Genomic DNA, 21,623 nt, shown 5'->3' with positions numbered 1-21,623 from the left:
AAAGGTTAACAAAATTACCCACAAAGACTGCTTTCACTACTCCTAAGGGGCTCTGTGGATTTAATTACATGTCGTTTGGTTTGTGCAATGCGCCTGGAACCTTCCAGAGACATATCGAATGTTGCCTTGGACTTATGAACTTTCAGATTGTGGTTTTGTACTTGGACAATGTTATTCCAGGACCTACGAAGAACACCTGCAACACCTAAATAAAGCCAACTAAATGTCATCTATTGAAGCCAAAAGTACAGTATTTAGGTCATGTTGTGAGTGTAGAGGGAGTGGCATTAGACCCAGACAAAGTGACTGTCATCAGAGACTGGCAAGTACCCACTACTATCCGAGAAGTCTGACAATTCCTGGGGCTCGTGGGCTTCTAGAATGTTCTGGAACTGTTTACAGATCTTCAATAAATGGAAGTGTCGCGGGCGGAGGAGGGGACGCCACGCTCTCCCACTGCTTGGGTCCGGCCGCTGCTACTGCGGCTGCCGCTGCTCGGTGGTGGCTCGAGCGGTGTGCTGGATCCCGGGGACTCGAGCGGCGCTCCTCGCCCATGAGTGAAAAGGGGATTTGATTGTGGGGAGTTGATTATTGTCCGTGATGCCACCCATGGTTGTGGTGAGAATAGGGACACCACCGCTGCTCTGGATAGGGATCCCGGGAGCGGTGACAGGGAGCAGCTTTGTTGTTAATTCTCCCCTCCGTGGGTAGGGGGTTGGTTGTCCCGAGGCCCGGTGATGGGGTAGGGATGGATGGCAGGCGGGTTACGGGGCCTGGCGAGGTGCAGGGTCGCAGGGGCAGCGCTGTGCCGCACGGCACGGTGGTACTCACTCAGCCCAATGATGAAGACACAGTTCTCGGTAAAACACTCGGCTGGATGGATGGGTCCCACAGACGGCTGCGGTGTTGTTTCTCCCGGCAGGTTGATGGTGACTGCCTTTCCCTGCACCTGTGTACGGTTGATGGTTCCGATGGGTTCCCACCGGTAACCCGCTCCCTAGCTTGGATGTGGGCTGGAGGAGCCCCTCTTTGCCCGCAGGCTCTGGCCCTGAGAAACGGTTGCCTTGGCGGTGGCGGTGTCTCCCTCTGTTGGTTGGACTGTTGCCTTCTGTCGGGACTTGGCTGTTTGGAAACCCCATGAGGTCCCCTTCACTAATGGATTCGGCAAATTCACGGCGACTCCTAGCCTTGCCGGGGTTCGCAAGCCCCTGCCAGATGGTGCTGACTTTTCTTCGTGTACCGGTCCGGTACCTCTGGGCCACCGCCCGTCCACGGTCCTTACGGTAACTCTGATATGCCACTCCTGCAGACGGTCACCACCATCTGCCAACCTTGCTGTACCGCCCGGGCCACACACCCGGACGTTGTCAGTCAGTTGCTCCACTACTACACTTTCCTCCTTCCACTTTCACTGTCCAAACTAGACTGTCTGCTTTTCCCGCCTCCAGGACTGTGAACTCCTCGGTGGGCGGGACCAACCGCCTGGCCCACCCCCTGGTGTGATCATCAGCCCCTGGAGGAAGGCAACAGGGGTTTTGTGTCTGACTTTGATGTGCCTGACCGGGAGTGTGGGGTGTGTAGGTGATGTGCTCTGTGGCCCCTGGCTTGTCCAGGGCGCCACAGAAGAAGCTCACTGTTCTGTCTCTGGCTGATTATTCCCTGTATACCATCCCCTCTGGCACTGTTCACCACCACCTAACTCCTGGGGATCTTTTGCAGTGCCCGGTCATATCCACGCGGAATAACCCAACTTGCACAAACTGTTTATTTATTTTTCTCTTCCTTTTTATATTATTTTTAACCCCATTAAAAGCCAGCCTGGCATGCACACCCAGTTAGGCCTAATCAGCACTCGGACCGATTTGAACCAGCCCCGTCACACCATAATATTCTTCAGCACATACATTACTGTGCCCAGTGGGTCTCACAATGTAAATTCCCTATCAGTATGTCTTTAGAGTGTGGGAGTAAACAGGGGCACCTGAAGGAAATCCACACAACTAGGGTATGGTTCCACTTGTGTATAGCTTCTGATGTGAGAGCATTGGAAGTGATAATGCTAATGACCCTCTGCTGCGAGCGTGATCCGATCTTGAAATTGAATCCCAGCTGCGGAGAAGAGGGATGAAGCACTTTCTACTCATCTCCTCCCCGGACTGTCTCTGCGTACATTGCACTGCACTCGGATTACATGCGAGTGCAGTGTGAAGTTTCACACGCTCCCATAGACTTGTATGGGGGTGCATGAGCCGAGACTCGCTGCCAAACGCAGCATGCTGCGATTTATTGCGCATGCCGCTATGGCATGAGAAATCATTCACAGATGGACACTGCCCCCATGGTTTTGCACTACAGTGAGAGCAATCCAATAATTTATCGGATTTCACTCGTCCATGCAAAACGCAAGTGAAACCGTACCCATATGGAAAGTATATACAAACTCCTTGCAGAGATTTGAACCCAGAAACTCAGCACTGCAAAGCAACAGTGCTCCCCACTCAGTCACCATACAGCAGTGACCATATAGTGCTAACCACTGAGCCACTATACAGTACTTACCACTGAGCCACTATACAGTGCTAACTACTGAACCACCATTCTGATAAATCAATAATAGATAAATAATGTAGGTAGATGATAGATTAGATAGATAGATAGATGATAAATGACATTATATTTGTGTTAATGATTTATGTACCGTGCTGTACTCGATGACATATCTGAGCCTCTCCAAGAATAAATAGACCAAACACTAAAAATAAACCACAAGTCGGAAATCAGGCTTTAAATACAAAAGGCATTAATCCAGTGACTAGAGCTTTACAACAGCCCTGCTTCTTTAAAGGACTGACCTACATGTTAGAATAATGGCGAGGCTATCCAGGGACAATGTCTGGTAATTGTGGAAGACGTCTGTAGTAGCAACATCTGCCTTATGTGCCACTGAAATGACCTTGCAAATAGCAGTGAGTAATTTTTTAATGGTTTACCATTCAATGGTCTTTTATGCTTGATGGAATTTTTAGTTCTTCATCCAATCTCGAGGTTCTACAGATGCTTCCATTTATTGTATAAGTAACCAGTTTTAGAATATTTTTTTACAGAGCAGAGATGGATGTTCTATCCGATGCATGAATTACATCAGCGCATTAGTGGACAGATGGAGCCTGATTCATCATTGCATTTCCTCCAGTTTTTATCGGTGTAAATACCTCTCAATTAGTGACTTTTTGATTGCAACAAATTCATGAAACAGTTTGCGCCTTTTTTCAAGTTGCCCTTTACGGTTTATTTTTCTGATTTTTTTCTTCAATGTGGCTTTTCCAGATGTTTTAGACTCATGAAATGCGACCGTGCTCCAGAGTCCCCCCAATACTGTTTTTTTATTTGCCAGTTTAAAAGTTGGGGTTTTTTGCGATATTTTGCAATACACCTGTTTTTTTGTGCTAAGTAAAAAAAAAAGACAGTTGAAGGCAGAAAAAAAAGACAATTTTCAGGTGACGTGCACTATTTTGATGAATTTGGTGCAAAACATTGTTATCAAAAACCACAAGAAAAAAAAAATGACTTAAAAATAAAATGAATCAAGCCCATAGTTTCAGACAAACTATATATTTAGAAGTCAGCTCGGTTTGATGGGATTGTGTAGTCAGAAAATGACCTGCAGTACTGTTTAAATCACATTTGTATGTGAAATACATCATTCATTTGCAAAAGCTTATTTTAGATTTTCCATAATAATTTATTTACTTTCATTTACAGATTAAACCCTCCCCATTACTGATCTAGGGCCTAGTAACAGCTGTGGACTGTTATTAACCCCTTATTACCCCAAAGGCTAACGCACCAGAGCAATTGGGAAGAGCCAGGTAAAGCGCGGGATTGTCGCACGTAATGGATGTAATAATACTGGGCAGCTGCAGTCTGCTATGTTTAGGCTGGGGGTGGCCCAATAAGAATTAGCCTCCCCAGCCTGAGAATATCAGTCCCCAGCTATCAGGCTTTATCATGGCTGGATATAAAAATTGGGGGGGCGGCAAGCCATTTTTTAAATGTATTTACTTAAATAATTAAAAAAAAAGCCATATGCGGTTCCTCCTATTTTGATACACAGCCAAGATAAGCGCAGGGCTTGGCGACTGCAGCCTGTAGCTGTGGGCTTTATCTATGCTGAGTATCATAATATGGGAGGACCCTACACCAAATATTTTATTAATTTTTATACCCCGAAACTGACTCACACACAGCACCTTGGTTGCAGCCAGATGCTGTCACACAGGCTGGGGGGGGGCGCGTCTGACTGCAACCAATAGTTGCCAGGAGAGCTGGAGGGTGGGGAAAGCAGTGCATATGGATGAGCAATAATGGGCGGCTAAGGAAGTGAAGGCGAGGCTGCAGGAGCAGTGTGCAGCTATACCAGAGGCTCCGTAAGTAGGAAGTCTTCATTCTTAGTTTCTTTACATTTCCTTTATTTTTTTTTTTATTTCCCCAGTACTGGATCCGGATCAATACCCGGAATCCAGGTTCCGGGTCTGGCACCCGGGTATCTTTGAAACCGCGCGGATCCGGATTTTTACTTTCTGTGGCCACTCAACACTACAAATGACAGTTAAAACAGGACTCACTGTTCACAACAAGTGATAATCATAGCTCACTTTTCCACCTTCCCTGCACAAAGACCTCTGCACATGTCGCAGAGCATGCTCAGAATACTCTCCTACAGAAGATAATGAGTCAGAGCCTATCTATTGTATCCTATGGTTCATATGGCTGCTGTAAATAATGTCTCTAAATGCTGTTAGTAGCTCAGGCAATTTAACAGTCTCCATAGTCATGTAGAGAAAATAAAATGACATATCAAAAAAGGGAAGACATAGCATATGTTTCACTCTGTTTCTAATTCTTAAAAATAATTAGGTGAAACATTCCCCATGGTCATGGATCATTAATATTCTAAATTAGGAAAGTTTATGCTATTGGTAACAATTACACCAACTTGAAGGGTTCTCAGAGACTTTACCATTGTTGATCTATCCTGAGGATAGGTCATCAATGTCTGATCGATGGGGGTGCGATATCCGACACCCTCGCCAATCAACTATTTCTCTTGCCTCCTCCGACCGAAACTGCTCAGATGTGGTGCTCCACAGCAAAGCTCCATCAACTGTATAGTGGTTATGGATGGATACTGCATATCTGCCCCCCTATTCAAATCAAAAAGGGGCAGATATGCAGTATCCTTTCTGTTCCCCATGACTGTGCTTTTGTGCACAAGGCAAGGTCAAAGGGACATGGTTGAGGTCATCTGGTGTTAAAGAACATGGCTGGTTCACACAAAGCCCTGACCTCAAACCCTTCCAATAGCTTTGGAATGAATTAGAAGGGAGATTGTGAGCCCGACCCTGTCCTCCCAGTGTCCGACCTCACAAATGCTGTTTTGGATGAAGGGGCATAAAGTCCCACCTCAAAAATCTTGTAAAAAATCTTCCCAGAGGAGTCGGAGCTGTTATAGGTGTAAAGGGACCGCCTGCATATTAATGTCTATGGATGTGGAAAGGGATGTGATAAAATCTCCAGTAAGTGTAATGTGTTGGAGTCATCGTATTTTTGTAAATTTAGTGTATATAACACTCTATGGTGTTTGAAACAAATAGCAATTGTCAAGTGATTATTCCAGTCTCAATGATATTTCATAGTAGCTTTACACCTGTGTTGAATAAAAGAAAGGGGGCCCCAAAATGACCTACCCCTTCTGCTGAAGATTTTCCATCCAGGACTGGAGAAGGGAGTCCTTCACAAGATTATTACTCCTTGAATAGTCTCATCAAGGGCAGTTAATATATAATAATAATAATAATAATAATAATAATAATATAATACATAACTTCATAACATTTACATTGGAAAAAATTAGAAAACATGTCTGATTTCTTCCAAAATCTATTCTCCACCTCTTCATTGATTGTGTCTGGTATTGCAGTTCGGTTCCATTAATCCATGAAAATGTACAGTACATAACTGTACATCTACAACGGGTTCATGAGTGTGTGTGGGGGTGGGGGGCTCAAGAGCTGAGCCTGCTCTACATATAAGGCAAATGCCGGCTGTGTTACGTATCCAGCATATGTCTCTAACAACAGTGACCAGAGCTAACACCAATTACTGCTGTTAAAACATTTAGATGCTGCTCCCAATCAGTGACAGTGGCATTTAAATGGAGCGATCATCTAATGAAGGCCCCCATGGTTTGGATGTTTGTAGTCTTGTGAGGCTCAGCTATACACTGGGCTTCATAGGAAACTTCAAATGTATACTAACATGATATCTACCGTGTTTTTCCAAAAATAAGAGCTCCCCAAAAATAAGCCCTATTGGAAATTTTCAGCGTTTTTGGTGTAAGGCTTAAAAATAAGCCCAACCCCAAAACAAGCCCAAGTCGCAGTTCAGTAATAAAGTGTCCATGCAGTTAATAAATTAAAGAATACTGCAGGACACTTCATTATAAAAAGCAGACACCCACAAAAGAGAAAATAGAGAAGACAGAAGACCCCGCAATCATATTCACCAGATGCCGAATGGGAGGACCTACAGTGGGACACACACCCACACACATCAGATCACACACCTACACGCATCAGATCTCACACCCACACGCATCAGATCTCACACCCACACACATCAGATCCCACACCCACACACATAGGATCAAATACCCACATACATCAGATCGCACACCCACATACATCAGATCTCACACCCACACACATCAGATCCCACACCCACACACATCAGATCCCACACCCACACATCAGATCTCACACCCACACATATCAGATCACACAAATAATCACACACTAGATCGGAAACACACACCACATCAGGCAATACCGATTGCTTCTGGCCAGCAGAGAATCCTGGGACGCAACGGTTTTTCCAGGATAACTTTGTATGTGGCTTGATTCATATGTCCTTCACAAAGATTAACCTGTCCAATTACAGCCTTGCTGAAGCGTCACCAGATCATCACTGATCCTCCACCAAATTTCACAGTGGATGCAAGACACTGTGGCTTGTACGCCTATCAAGGTCTCCATCTAACTATTAGATGACCAGGTGTTGGGCAAATCTGAAAATTAGGTTAAGAAAATTCAACAAACATATTTGAAAAGGACATATGAATTAAACTGCATACAAGGTTATCCTGGAAAAACAGTTGCTTCCTTCTGCTCAGGCAATGTTCCTCAACTCTGAGGACTGTTTTTTCCAGCAGGACATTGGACTATGCCACACAGCTAGGTCATTCAATGTGTGGATGAAGGAGCACCACATCAAAACCCTGTCATGGCCAGCCGAATCTCCAGACCTGAACCTCATTGAAAACCTCTGGAATGTAATCAAGAGGAAGATGGATAGTCACAAGCCATCAAACAAAGAAGAACTGCTGAAATTTTTGCACCAGGCGTGGCATAAGGTCACAAAAAAAGCAGTGTGAAAGACTGGCGGAAAGCATGCCAAGACGCATGAAAGCTGTGATTAAGGCTATGTGCGCACTGGGAAATGGAATTTTCTTGAGAAAATTCCGCATGCTCTCAAAGATTACTGCACCCGCGGTAAAAAACCGCGGCAAACCGCACCCGAAAACCGCATGCGGTTTGCCGCGGTTTGTTGCGGTTTCACCGCGGTATTGTTTGCGGTATTGCCGCTGTTTTGCCGCGTGCGGGTTAGGATGTGCTTTATTGCATTCAATGCAATAAAGCACATTGAAAAAAAAAAAAAGTCATTTAATTCTGAGATAGTAGATAGATAGACAGAAGAATAGATAGAGGGATAGATAGATAGACAGACAGATAGAGGGATAGATAGATAGATAGATAGAGGACAGATCGCTACATTTCCCACGGTCGGCAGTGAGTTCACATTACCGGCCGTGGGAAATGACCGGTAATTACCTCTGCTGTCTCGCTGCATTCATTCAGCGCTGTGTCTGTGACAGTCGCGGCTGGATGTAAGCAGCGCAGGACGTCGGACCTGTGGATTACGCCGGAGCTTTGTTTCGGGGGGGTTAATAAAATGGTGAACAAAGGCTTGTTTGTTTTATTTAAAATAAAGGATTTTTCGGTGTCTGTGTTTTATTCACTTTACTTACGGGTTGATCATGTCAGCTGTCACATAGACGCTGCTATGATCAAGCCTGGAGTTAATGGCGGTGATCCACCACCATTAACCCCTCACTATCCCCTTGCCTCTCTGCCTCTCTGTGTGAAACCTGTGAAACATGTGTATTTCACTCGACTTGATTGTTTTCCTACTTCCTGTTCTAAACCTTTATAGTAACATGTCATTCTTGCTTAGTGTTATCTAGACTAAGGACATATACGTCCGAAACGCGTCCTCCCTTTTTACACCTGCTATGATGCGTTTTTAATGCAACCATGGAACATGGAATTTTAATGAAATTTTGAATAAAATCTGATGTTTTAAATTTCTGGAACTGGATGCTGGATTATCTCCTCCTCCCTGCAATTCGTGGTAGTAAGGTCTAACTACCAAAAGTCCGTGCACCGTTCTTGGCTGACACTCTAATCTCCTGAAAGGGTGAGCTGGTTTTTTTCTTCTCTTTGCTCATTGTTTATATGACCTACATTCCTTGCTCCCTGAAATATAATTATCAATTAGAAAATTCTTATATTGAATGAAGTGACTGCATAAATCAATATCTACCATGGAGATTACAGAAGATTTTGTTTCTGATGAATTTTTTAATGTAAACAATCAAAGTCGTTTGACTAAAGCTGCCAATATTTTTTCAAATGCTCATGTAAGTCAAACAGATAGTGGAAACGATTTAAAAACACTCATGTGGGAATTAGAAAAACAAATGGCTTCCAGATTAAGGGTGTGGTGGGACCACAAAACTTTGACAACTTATTTGAACAATAAAATGATTCCAAGGGGCTTAAGAATTAAGAAGCGACCCACAATGGAATATGACCCCGAATTTATTAAAAGTTGGGATGATATATTAAATGAGTGCTCCCTAAAATTAATCACCCTCATTACTGAAAAAGAATCTGAAAAAATGCACAAACTGGAAGAGTCTATTAAAAAAATAGAGATGGACTTGAGTAAATATAAGGACACTAATGCGTTCAAAACCTCCAAAGAAAAAATCAACATTGCATTAAATAAAATGGAGGATACGATTACATCTCTTAAAGAGAAGAAATTCAAGAGGGATATCATAGACTATGACACAAATCGCATCTAGAATTGGCATGAATTCCGAAGGAGGAGAAATTTTCCCAATCCATCTATTTTGAAAAGACGTGACAATAAAGTCAGTTTCTCTTCCACGGACATAGAATCCACCGATGCCAATACGGATATATCTGATGCAGAGTCTATGCCCACAACCAGCACCAATAGAACCCAATCAGGAGAATTTTTAAACAGCCAGAAAAATCGGTCAAAAAACGGTACTGGAAAAAACGCACGAGAAGATCCGGCAGAAAACACCATCCTTGTAAGGGAGTACAGGAGATCGACCAGGAACAAAAATTACTAGCCACGTGTGATGAGTTCACAGTCATCAACCTGTCTGCAACCATACTGACCCCAGCGCAAATTCAAGTACTACAAAAGGGGTTGAATTTTGTACTCTCAGTCAAAATGGACACATTCAATACTATTCTGGATGTTAATAATTTTGTCAGAAGAATAGCACTGAGACGACATTTTTTTCAGGAGGACAGAGCTGATTATGACCGCACTAATGAACCTGTGCCCCATTCCTTGAATCCGGAAGAATTTATTCCTGCGACTTTTCAGGAGCAGGTTCCATTGAAATTTTTGAGAGACTTGTTTGAAACTGCATCTAAAATCCCCCATTTGACTGACAAGAATTTTCCCACTAGAATTCCGAACCCCAAGTTTTATCCTGAACAATCCAGGTTACAAATAATGGACGATTTCCAGTATTTAGTGGAGGAAGATTTAATGAAAATAAGGGATAACAACATAAGAAAAAAACATACTAATATCACGCCCCTTGAAAAAGAAGCACTGCGGACATTAGCTAAAAATGACCGCATTGTAATTAAAAACTCTGATAAAGGGGGGTCGGTTACTATTCTAGACACAGGTCTCTATGAAAAAGAATTGAAAAACATGCTACAAAACAGTAGTGTTTATAAAAAGATCAATCAGGACCCTACCAGTAATATTAGAGTAGAATTAGAGGGATTGTTACAGCATGGTTTAGAGGAAGGAATAATTAATCAAAAACAAAGTGATTTTTTTAGTCCATCTTTTCCAAGAATTCCTCTACTCCATGCTTTACCAAAAATCCACAAACAACAGTTCTCCCCACCATTCAGACCAATTATATCGGGCATCGGGTCCATTACAGAAAACCTGTCAGATTGGCTTGATAGCAGACTTAATCCTTTAGCGAAGGTCTCACCCAGTTACCTGCATGACACTAAACATGTATTAAATATAATGCAGGGTGTAAAGTGGCAAAACTCATTTTGTTGGCTCACGTGTGATGTACAAAATTTGTATACTTCTATACCGCATGATCTGGCCATTTTAGCACTTAAAATTTACCTTCAAAAGTATAGCAGTTATTCTATGGAATTGCAAACCTATATTTTGGATGTGACATTTTTTCTGCTGAAAAACAACTATTTTTCTTTTCTTGATGATTTTTTCCTGCAGACGCAAGGCTGCTCTATGGGCTCTAAATTTTCTCCTTCTCTCACTAATATCTACATGTCTTGGTGGGAGGAGGAGTATATTTTTTCTGAAAAAAATCCCTTTATTGCTAATATTTTTATTTTTTTGAGATATATAGATGACGTTATAGTGATCTGGGATGGAACAACTGGTAGCATAAAAAATTTCGTGGAGTATCTAAACAACAATCCCTGCAACATAAAATTCACTTTTCAATTCAATAAAATAACTATTCCGTTTTTGGATGTAAGTCTCAGTGCAGACTTAGAGAATGAAACAGTGGCATGTGATATTTATAGAAAACCTACAGCAGGGAATGCTCTCCTCTATGCTACCAGTTGCCATCCCCGACACGTCACCAATAATATCCCAACGGGAGAATTCATAAGGGCCAGACGCACGTGCACATCATCCAATGCATATGAAAATCAATGCAAAATCATAGAGGGACGTTTTAAGAGAAGAGGTTATTCATCTAAAATTATCAGTGCAGCCAGGGAAAAATCAGATGAAAAAACTAGGGAACAGTATTTGCAAACGAAAAAAACATCTCCCTTTAATTCAAAGGACTGTTCACCTATAGTTTTTTCTACTGATTATAGCAGCGATTTTCATAGCATTGTTAGTGTCATAAAGAAATACTTACCAATTCTGTATGTGGATGACACTCTAAGAACCATCCTTAAAAACGGTGTAAAATTCGTTTCCAAACGTAATAAAACTATAGCAAACATGGTTGCCCCTAGCGACCACCAAAATAAAAATGTTAAAAATAAAAATAAAAATACTCAGGAAAGTTGGTTGCCCACTGTTGGCTCCTATAAGTGTGGACAGAAAAATTGTGGACTTTGCAAGCTCATGACAGGCACTACTAAAGTAGTTTCAAGTGTGTCTGAACAAGAATTTAAAATCCGCACAATGATAAATTGCGGCACAAGTGGTGTGATATATGTTGTGACTTGTACACATTGCCATATCCAGTATGTGGGCTCTACATCACGTGCACTAAGAAGACGCATATGTGAGCATGTTTATGATGTCAGTCACACTACCACTCGCACTTTGTCTGCGGTATCCAGACATTTTCAGAGCCAACATGCGGGCAACCTGGATTCTTTAAAAGTTGTTGCAACTGAAAAGATTGTTTTACCAAAGAGAGGTGGCGATATGGGGGAAACTTTATTGCGTAGAGAGGCTAAATGGATGTATTTACTAAAAACAAGAATGCCGCATGGCATGAATGTGAAAAATGAGATTGCCAATGTCCTCTAACTTTAATTTTTTTTTTTTTTCACTCTCCCCTTGCCTCTCTGTGTGAAACCTGTGAAACATGTGTATTTCACTCGACTTGATTGTTTTCCTACTTCCTGTTCTAAACCTTTATAGTAACATGTCATTCTTGCTTAGTGTTATCTAGACTAAGGACATATACGTCCGAAACGCGTCCTCCCTTTTTACACCTGCTATGATGCGTTTTTAATGCAACCATGGAACATGGAATTTTAATGAAATTTTGAATAAAATCTGATGTTTTAAATTTCTGGAACTGGATGCTGGATTATCTCCTCCTCCCCACCATTAACCCCTTTTATTACCCTGCTGCCACTGCTACACGGCGGCAGGAAGAGCCGGGGACACGCCGGTGCTGCCGCATAATGCATGCGACAGTGCCGGGGCAGCTGCGGCTGATATTCTCGGCTGCTGGAGGGGGAGTGAGGCGGGGGACATTAACCCTGCCCCTCTCCCTCCCCAGCCTGAGAATACCGGGCCGCCGCTGTGTGCTTACCTCGGCTGGACGGAGAATATGCAGCGGAGCACACGTGTTTTTTTTCTTATATTTCCGTTTTCTTTCTATGTGTGTTCTATGTGTCTGTGTCTGTCTGTGATCTATGTCTGTGATGTCTGTGTGTGTCTGTGATGTGTGTGTTTACTCTCTGCATGGCTTCCTCTTCCTGTAATGACATCACTTCCCTGCAAAACGGCAGACAGGCGATGCACATTACCGGAGGTAAACCGCGAAATACCGCGGGGAATAACGCAGGAAAACGCAGTGAACCGCACAGAATTTGCTGCCTGCGTTATTCCCTAAAAGTGAGCCGGAGTATGAGATGGTATACATGGAACTTGTGAGACCATGTTCACACTGGCCATGAGACAAAGAGAAACCAAGGAAAAAAAAATTGTGAAAACATACCCTGCTGTAACTAAATAAAAACATAGTGCATATAAACATAGGGTACTTAGTAAACACTGTTTTTGATCAAAAAAAAGCATAAAGCTATCCCACCAACGCCAAGGTGTACCCAGTTGGGATAGTACCTACACTCTCTAATATTAAAACCTTACCATGGGTCTAAAATAGGCCTCAATGTGGCTAAGGGCTGAGAGCGACCGGGTCCCAACAGGACACACAGTCAGTGGGATTCACAGAATGAAATGTCCAGCTCGCTGAGAAGGGGGCCACTCCCTGTTTGTACTGAATACAAAAAAACTACATAAAAACAAAAAAGTGAGCCGGAGTATGAGATGGTATACATGGAACTTGTGAGACCATGTTCACACTGGCCATTTTTTTCCTTGGTTTCTCTTTGTCTCATGGCCAGTGTGAACATGGTCTCACAAGTACCATGTATACCATCTCATACTCCGGCTCACTTTTTTGTTTTTATGTAGTTTTTTTGTATTCAGTACAAACAGGGAGTGGCCCCCTTCTCAGCGAGCTGGACATTTCATTCTGTGAATCCCCCTGACTGTGTGTGTCCTGTTGGGACCTGGTCGCTCTCAGCCCTTAGCCACATTGAGGCCTATTTTAGACCCATGGTAAGGTTTTAATATTAGAGGGTGTATGTACTATCCCAACTGGGTACACCTTGGCGTTGGTGGGATAGCTTTATGCTTTTTTTGATCAAAAACAGTGTATACTAAGTACCCTATGTTTATATGCACTATATTTTTATTTAGTTACAGCAGGGTATGTTTTCACAATTTTTTTTTCCTTGGTTTCTCTGCGTTATTCCCTGCGGGATTTCACGATTAACATTGGAGTCAATGGAATGAAATCCCGCAGCGATGTGCGGAAAAGAATTGACATGCAATTGTTTTTGCTGCGGGAATCCCGCAGCAAAACATGCAGCTGTCAAATTCCGCCCAGTGCGCACAGGATTTTTTTTGCCCATAGGTTTTGCTGGTGATTCACTGCAGAGATGTTATGAACATTTTCTGCAGCGAAACATGCAGCAAAACCGCAAAAAATCCGCGGCAAAATCCGGTAAGGCTATGTGCCCACGCTGCGGATTTACCGCGGATTTTGCCGCGGATTTGCCGCGGATTTACCGTGGATTTCCTGAAAATCTGCAGCAGCGGCACGCACTTCCAAGCCATTTCAATGGCATTTTGGAAATGCTGTGTCCATGCTGCGGATTTTTCCGCTGCGGATTTTGATGCGGAAAAATCTGCAGCATGTCAATTGTTTGTTGCGGATTTTGGTGCGGATTTGGGTATAGAATGGGAAAAAAAAAAAAATCTGCATCAAAATCCGCGGTAAATCCGCGGCAAATCCGCGGCAAATCCGCGGGTGCGGATTTGCCGCGAAAGTCGCGGATTTTCAGGCAGAAAAATCTGCAGGTACATTCTACCGTGGACACATAGCCTAAGTGCGCACATAGCCTTAAACTCATGGTTGTTCCACAAAATATTGATTTCTGAACTCTTATTGAATTTAAACATTATTAGTATTGTTGTTTCTAAATGATTATGAACTTGTTTTCTTTGCATTATTTGAGATCTGAGAACAATGCATTTTTTTGTTATTTTGACTATTTCTCATTTTCAGAAAATAAATATCACATTTTTTACTTGGAAATTCAGAGACTTGTCTGTAGTTTCTGGAATAAAAGAATGATGTACATTTTATTCAAAAATATACCTTAAAAGAGAAAAATCAGAAAAACTGACAATTTGGAAGTGGTCTCTTAATTTTTGCCAGAGCTGTACAGTTGAAACCAGAAGTTTACATACACTATCTAAAAAGACACATCTGCATGTTTTTCTCACTATCTGACATGAAATCAGAATTAACCTTTCCTGTTTTAGGTCAATTAGGAACCACAATTATTTGTATTTGCCAAATTCCTGAGAGAGAGAGAATGTCTTAAGGCATTTTTATTACTTTCTGGAAAATGAAAAGTTTCCATACACTGAGAGTACTATGACTTTACATCATATCTAAGCCCATATGATGATGTCATATCTTTGGAAGCTTCTGATAGGTTTTCTTGGGAACATCTAAGTAAATTAGAGACACACACCTGTGGATGTATTTTAATGCACACCTGAAACACACTGCTTCTTTGTGTAGCATCATGGGAAGCTCAAAAGAAATCAGCCAAGATCTCAGGAAGAGAATTGTGGACTTGCAGAAGTTTAGTTCATCCTTGGGTGAAATACCCAGTACCTGAAGAAGGTGCCTCGTTCATCTGTTCAAGCAAATATACACAAGTATAAACAAGATGGGAATGTCCAGCCATCATACTGCTCAGGAAGGAGGTTTTGATTACCAGGGATGAATGTGCTTTGGTCAGACATGTGCATATCTACTCATAAACAAAAGCAAAAGACCTAGTGAAGATGCTGGCGGAAGCTGGTAAGATTGTGTCATTATCCACAGTGAAACAAGTACTGTATCAACATGGGCAGGAAGGCCACTCTGTCAGGAAGAAGCCATTACTTCAAAAGAAATATAAAAAAGACAGATTAAAGTTTGCAAATGCACACAGGAACACAGACCTTATTTTTTGGAGAAATGTCCTGTGGTCTGATGAAACTAAAATTTAACTGTTTACCATAATGACCATTTGGATAAAAAAGGGACAAACTTTGAACCCTAACACCTTCCCAACTGTGAAACATGAGGGTGGGTGGCAGCATCATGTAGTGGGGTTGTTTTGCTGCAGGAGGGACTGGTGCACTTCACAAAATAGATGACATCATGAGGAAAGAAGATTATGTGGCAATACTGAAGCAACATCTTAAGACATCAGCTATGAACTTAAAGCTTGGGTGGAAATGGGTCTTCCAATTGGACAATAACCCGAAGCATACTGTCAAGCTTGTTACAAAATGGCTTAAGGATAACAAAATCAATGTTTTGGAGTGGCCATCACAAAGCCCTGATCTCAGTCCTTTTGAAAAGTTATATGCAAAGCTGAAAAGACCGGTGCTAGCAAGGCGACATACAAACATGGCTCAGTTACATTAGTTCTGTCAGGAGGAATGGACCCAAATTCTTACCAACTATTGTGAGAAGCTTGTGGAAGGTGATCCAAAACAATTCACCCAAGTCATACAGTTTAAGGGCAATGGTACCAAATACTAATGAAATGTATGTAAACTTTTGACTTTGCAGAAAGTAATAAAAATGCCAAAAAACATTGTCTTTCTCATTATTCTGGCATTTGGCAAATATAAATAATTTTGGTTCCTAATGGACCTAAAACGGGAAAGGTTTATTCTGATTTTATGTCAGATAGTGAGAAAAACCTGCAGATGTGTCTTTATAGATAATGTATGTAAACCTCTGGTTTCAACTGTATGTATACGGCATATTCTTTAAATTACTTTTATTGTTTAAATTGATTACTTATCTGACAAAAAGGTCATCAACCCCTAAATAATTATTTCTCTACATTTCCCCACCTGTCAACTCTGTAACGCCCTCCAAAAACATTCAGGGACCAAACTTGTTCATAGTAAAGTAAGGGCATGCATAGTGCACAATTGAAGAGGACTTGTCACCAGGTCATAAGTGAACAGATTTCATAAGTGTTACATCGCAAATGCTCCCCTGAATATTCAATATATAATATGGGCGTGTCTCTAGTCCGCTCCACATCTTTACTCAGTGAGCCACGCCCCATTGTAGAGACCATAAGAAGGAGCACTAATTAAAAAGGCCCATCTCTCTAAAACTGTATGGCGAATTTAAGAGGGAAAAAAAATGGAATACTCAGGGGAGCAATGGGAATAAAATAAGAGTGAAAACTGCCCACTTTTGACCTTTTAATGGACTCCCTTTAATTATCTTCTATTTATCTATGTATCATTTTTACATAGTTACATAGGTTGAAAAAAGCCCTAGGTCCGTCTAGTTCAACCTTCCTCCACCAATTATACATTCTGTCACTAAAGGGGACTTTACATGCTGCGATATCGCTAATGCGAAGTCGTTGGGGTCACGGAATTGGTGACGCACATCCGGCCGCATTAGCGATGCCGTTGCGTGTGACACCTATGAGCGATTTTGCATCGTCGCAAAAATGTGCAAAATCGCTCATCGGTGACATGGGGGTCCATTCTCAAATATCGTTACTGCAGCAGTAACGAAGTTGTTCCTCGTTCCTGCGGCAGCACACATCGGTACTTGTGACACAGCAATAACGAGGAAGCTCCCCTTACCTGCCTCCCGGCCACAATGCAGAAGGAAGGAGGTGGGCGGGATGTTCGTCCCGCTCATCTCCGCCCCTCCTTTTCTATTGGGCGGCGGTTCAGTGACGCAGCTGTGACATCGCTGTGACTCTGAACGAACCGCCCCCTTAGAAAGGAGGCGTTTCGCCGGTCACAGCGATGTCGCAAGGCAGGTAAGTACGTGTGACGGGGGCGATGTTGTGCGCCACGGGCAGCGATTTGCCCGTGTCGCACAACAGATGGGGGGGGTACCCACGCTAGCGATATCGGTACCGATATCGCAGCGTGTAAAGTGGCCTTAAGTCATTTATAACCAACAATGTTGTGTGTACTGAGGAAATCATCCAGCCCTTCTTTAAAAGCTGTTATAGTGTCTGCCATTACTACCTCTTGGGGTTGGCATTCCAAAGTCTGACTGCTCTAACTGTAAAGAACCCTTTCCTATTTAGTTACTGGAATCCCTTTTTTATTCCACTCCCAGTGAATGCCCCCTGGTCCTTAGTATTGTTTTTTGAAGGAATGTCATGTGCCAGTCCTTTATATTGACCACACATGTATTTATACACATAAATAAGATTTTTTTCTGAGACTTTGTTGTGTACTGAGGAAATCATCCAGCCCTTTTTTTTTTTTTAAAGCTGTTATAGTATCTGCCGTTACTACCTCTTGTGGTCGGCATTCCACTGTCTGACTGCTCTAACTGTAAAGAACCCTTTCCTATTTAACTACTGGAATTGCTTTTCTTCCACTCACAGTGAATGCCCCCTGGTCCTTAGTACTGTCTTTGGAAGGAATAAGTCATGTGCCAGTCCTTTATATTGACCACACATGTATTTATACATATAAATGAGATTTTCTCTGAGACAATGTTGTGTGTATTGAGGAAATCATCCAGCCCTTTTTTAAAAGTTGTTATAGTATCTGCCATACCTCTTCCGACAAGCCTGCAACCTACAATAACCCTGAGTCCAGTACACCACTGTGCAACCAGCTCTGTCCTCACCATGGAATTAATGGTGCTATAATAATAAATAATAATAATAATAATAAATTCCACAGTCTGACTGCTCTAACTGTAAAGAACCCTTTCCTATTTAGCTACTGGAATCGTTTTTCTTCCACTCGCAGTGAATGCCCCCTGGTCCTTAGTATTGTTTTTTGAAGGAATAAGTCATGTGCCAGTCCTTTATATTGACCACACATGTATTTACACATATAAATAAGATTTTCTCTGAGACAATGTTGTGTGTACTGAGGAAATCATCCAGCCCTTTTTTAAAGGTTGTTATAGTATCTGCCATTACTATCTTTTGTGGACCCACCTCTTCCGACAAGCCTTCAACCTACAATAACCCTCAGTCCAGTAGACCACTGCGCAACCACCTCTGTCCTTACCTATTGTACCATCACCCATTCCCTGTAGACTGTGAGCCCTCGTGGGCAGGGTCCTCTCTCCTCCTGTACCAGTCTGTTTTGTACTGTTAATGATTGTTGTACTAGTTTTTATGTATACCCTTTTTCACTTGTAAAGTGCCATGGAATTAATCGCGCTATAATAATAAATAATAATAATAAATTCCACAGTCTGACTGCTCTAACTGTAAAGAACCCTTTCCTATTTAGCTACTGGAATCGCTTTTCTTCCCCTCGCAGTGTATGCTCCTTGGTCCTTAGTATTGTTTTTGATGGAATAAGTCATGTGCCAGTCCTTTATATTGACCACACATGTATTTATACATATAAATGAGATTTTCTCTGAGACAATGTTGTGTACTGAGGAAATAATCCAGCCCTTTTTTAAAAGCTGTTATAGTATCTGCCATTACTACCTCTTGTGATCAGCATTCCACTGTCTGACTGCTCTAACTGTAAAGAACCCTTTCCTATTTAACTACTGGAATTGCTTTTCTTCCACTCACAGTGAATGCCCCCTGGTCCTTAGTACTGTCTTTGGAAGGAATAAGTCATGTGCCAGTCCTTTATATTGACCACACATGTAATTATACGTATAAATGAGATTTTCTCTGAGACAATGTTGTGTGTACTGAGGAAATCATCCAGCCCTTTTTTAAAAGCTGTTATAGTATCTGCCATTACTACCTCTTTTGGTCGGCATTACACAGTCTGACTGCTCTAACTGTAAAGAACCCTTTCCTATTTAGCTACAGGAATCGCTTTACTTCCACTCGCAGTGAATGCCACCCCAGGTCCTTAGTATTTTCCAAAATAAATTCTCACAAAATTGTAATGACAAAGTGTCAGTTCAGCTTCCAATTTGAAGAAAGATATGCAAAAGCCCCTAATATTTGCAATGTCTAGTTAATAAAAGGGTTAAATGAAGTTCCCTGTGTGGCCACTTGACCGCTAAGTAAGTCCCTCCGGGATTCAGTGGCATCTTCCGCATCATCTGTTAGGTGGAGGGATTGATCAGATTGGAGCATCCTCCATAACCTCCTAGCACACACAACCCCGGGCATTCTCTCCCTTTGCTCTCGGTGGCTCCTTTGACGTCAGACCCAGAGACAATAAGCTGTGAATTCTAATGATGAAGTGAATAGGAGCTTATAGGAAGCCGGAGCAGAGCGAGAGGGTGTTCTGTATAGCAGCCATTACTGTTTCTGCAAGGCGTAATGAATAATTTTCTCTGACTGTGTGGGAACTTGAATTGCTGCAAGGGAGAGGGGGAAAAAAGGAGAGCGAGAGAGAGCGAGAGAGAGCGAGAGAGAGCGAGAGAGAGCGAGAGAGAGCGAGAGAGAGAGAGCGAGAGAGAGCGAGAGAGAGCGAGAGAGAAGGAGAGACCGAGCTAGAGCGAGAGAGGAGAGACAGAAGGGAGAAAAAAAAAAAAAAAAGCAAATGCTGCACACTCCATAGGTGGCACTAGGGAATGGTCCATCAACACTGAGCTTTAGGTTTGCAAAGGGAAAATCATTTTGATTCATCCTTCCTAAAAGAGAGGGACCGGCTGATAAAAACAAACATGTCTGCGAAGGAAAGGCAAAAAATGAGGGTGACAAAAGACAGCGTCACCTTGCTCCCCTGCTTTTATTTTGTGGAGGTAAGTGAACACATAATCCTATTCCCATCATTGCATGTTCATGTATATATATAGTCCTTATGGCTTAAAATTGCAATTTTTGTTTCCAGTGCTGGAAATGAATTAATGGAGATCTGCATCTATATGCTAGATTTCATATTGGGTATAATGATTCACATCTTGGGAAAACTGTCCAAGCCATCATGTCTTTAGATACAATATCGGAGATATGCAGTCACCATTGATCAATAAATTGTAAATATTTACAATTCTCATATGTTGATGTATCCACGTTACATGTCTTCCTATCAGAGGCTGACATATGCCGTGAGGCTGTACAATGTCAATGAAGATGATTCATGTCATTCAATGTAAAAGAGACATAGACATCGGGCTTTGGAATATGTATATTTTTTGGCATTAAGCCTTATTTGTTACTGTATGTAGTTGTTGTCTTGTCTGGGTTTATTAATTGATTCATATACAGTATTCGTATAGAGCACAGAAATCCATGATCACATGGAAGAATGGGAAGGCTTCATAGTCTTGGAAGCAACATTGGATATGATGTTATAGGGGAAGGAATGAAGGTCACATATGTTTGCTTGTTTTGAAGGCCAAGCTGAATGTGCAGGAATACTCATCAATAATTACAGCCCGGTAATTTCTATGTATAGAGGAGTTCAGCGACAGGCCACATTTACTGTCATTGATGTCACGCTCTAACATGTGATGTGGCCTTGTCGGAGAAAAAGGAGGGGAGGACTTAAAGATTTATTGACTTCTGCCTTGTACTGCTATCTATCCCTCTATCCCTCTATCTATCTATCTATCTATCTATCTATCTATCTATCTATCTATCTATCTATCTATCCATTATCTATCTATCTATCTATCTATAATCTATCTATCTATCTATCTATCCATTATCTATCTATCTATCTATCCATTATCTATAATCTATCTATCTATCTATCTATCTATCTATCCCCCTATCTAGCTATCCATGTATCTATCCCCCTATCTATCTATCCATTATCTATCTATCTATCTATCTATCTATCAATCTATCTATCCCCCATCTATCTATCTATCTATCTATCTATCTATCCCCCTATCTAGCTATCCATGTATCTATCCCCCTATCTATCTATCCATTATCTATCTATCTATCTATCTATCTATCTATCCCCCATCTATCTATCTATCTATCTATCTGTCTATCTAGCTATCTATCTATCGTCCATACTCTATAATTTATCCTATTCAGTACTAGGTATGCCACTGACACTCTGTACAAATCAGGCCCAGTACGGTGTGAAATGTATGCTACCTACCACACAGACTAAAAAGGGCCCATGTACAAAGACAGAATATGGGTCCTATGTAG

At 41.9% G+C, this 21,623-nt stretch overlaps 1 protein-coding gene across 3 annotated transcripts in view; it reads left to right on the top strand.

The window, feature by feature from the left end:
• The window catches only part of PLPPR4 (phospholipid phosphatase related 4), a 196,080-nt gene that overhangs the window by 42,851 nt on the left and 131,606 nt on the right, over positions 1 to 21,623 (top strand). The window contains exon 1 of one of the 3 annotated variants that reach the window (XM_075320073.1): positions 19,652 to 20,254. The exons of the other annotated variants lie outside the window; for them this stretch is intronic. Coding sequence (XP_075176188.1) covers positions 20,177 to 20,254 — 78 coding nt within the window. The 5' untranslated portion in view covers positions 19,652 to 20,176. Of the gene's footprint in view, positions 1 to 19,651; positions 20,255 to 21,623 lie in introns of those variants that run through there. 3 annotated transcript variants of the gene reach the window in all.

This window comes from Anomaloglossus baeobatrachus, chromosome 8, assembly GCF_048569485.1.
Source record: "Anomaloglossus baeobatrachus isolate aAnoBae1 chromosome 8, aAnoBae1.hap1, whole genome shotgun sequence".
Taxonomy (NCBI): Eukaryota; Metazoa; Chordata; class Amphibia; order Anura; family Aromobatidae; genus Anomaloglossus; species Anomaloglossus baeobatrachus.
This window is presented reverse-complemented; position numbering and strand designations above follow the sequence as displayed.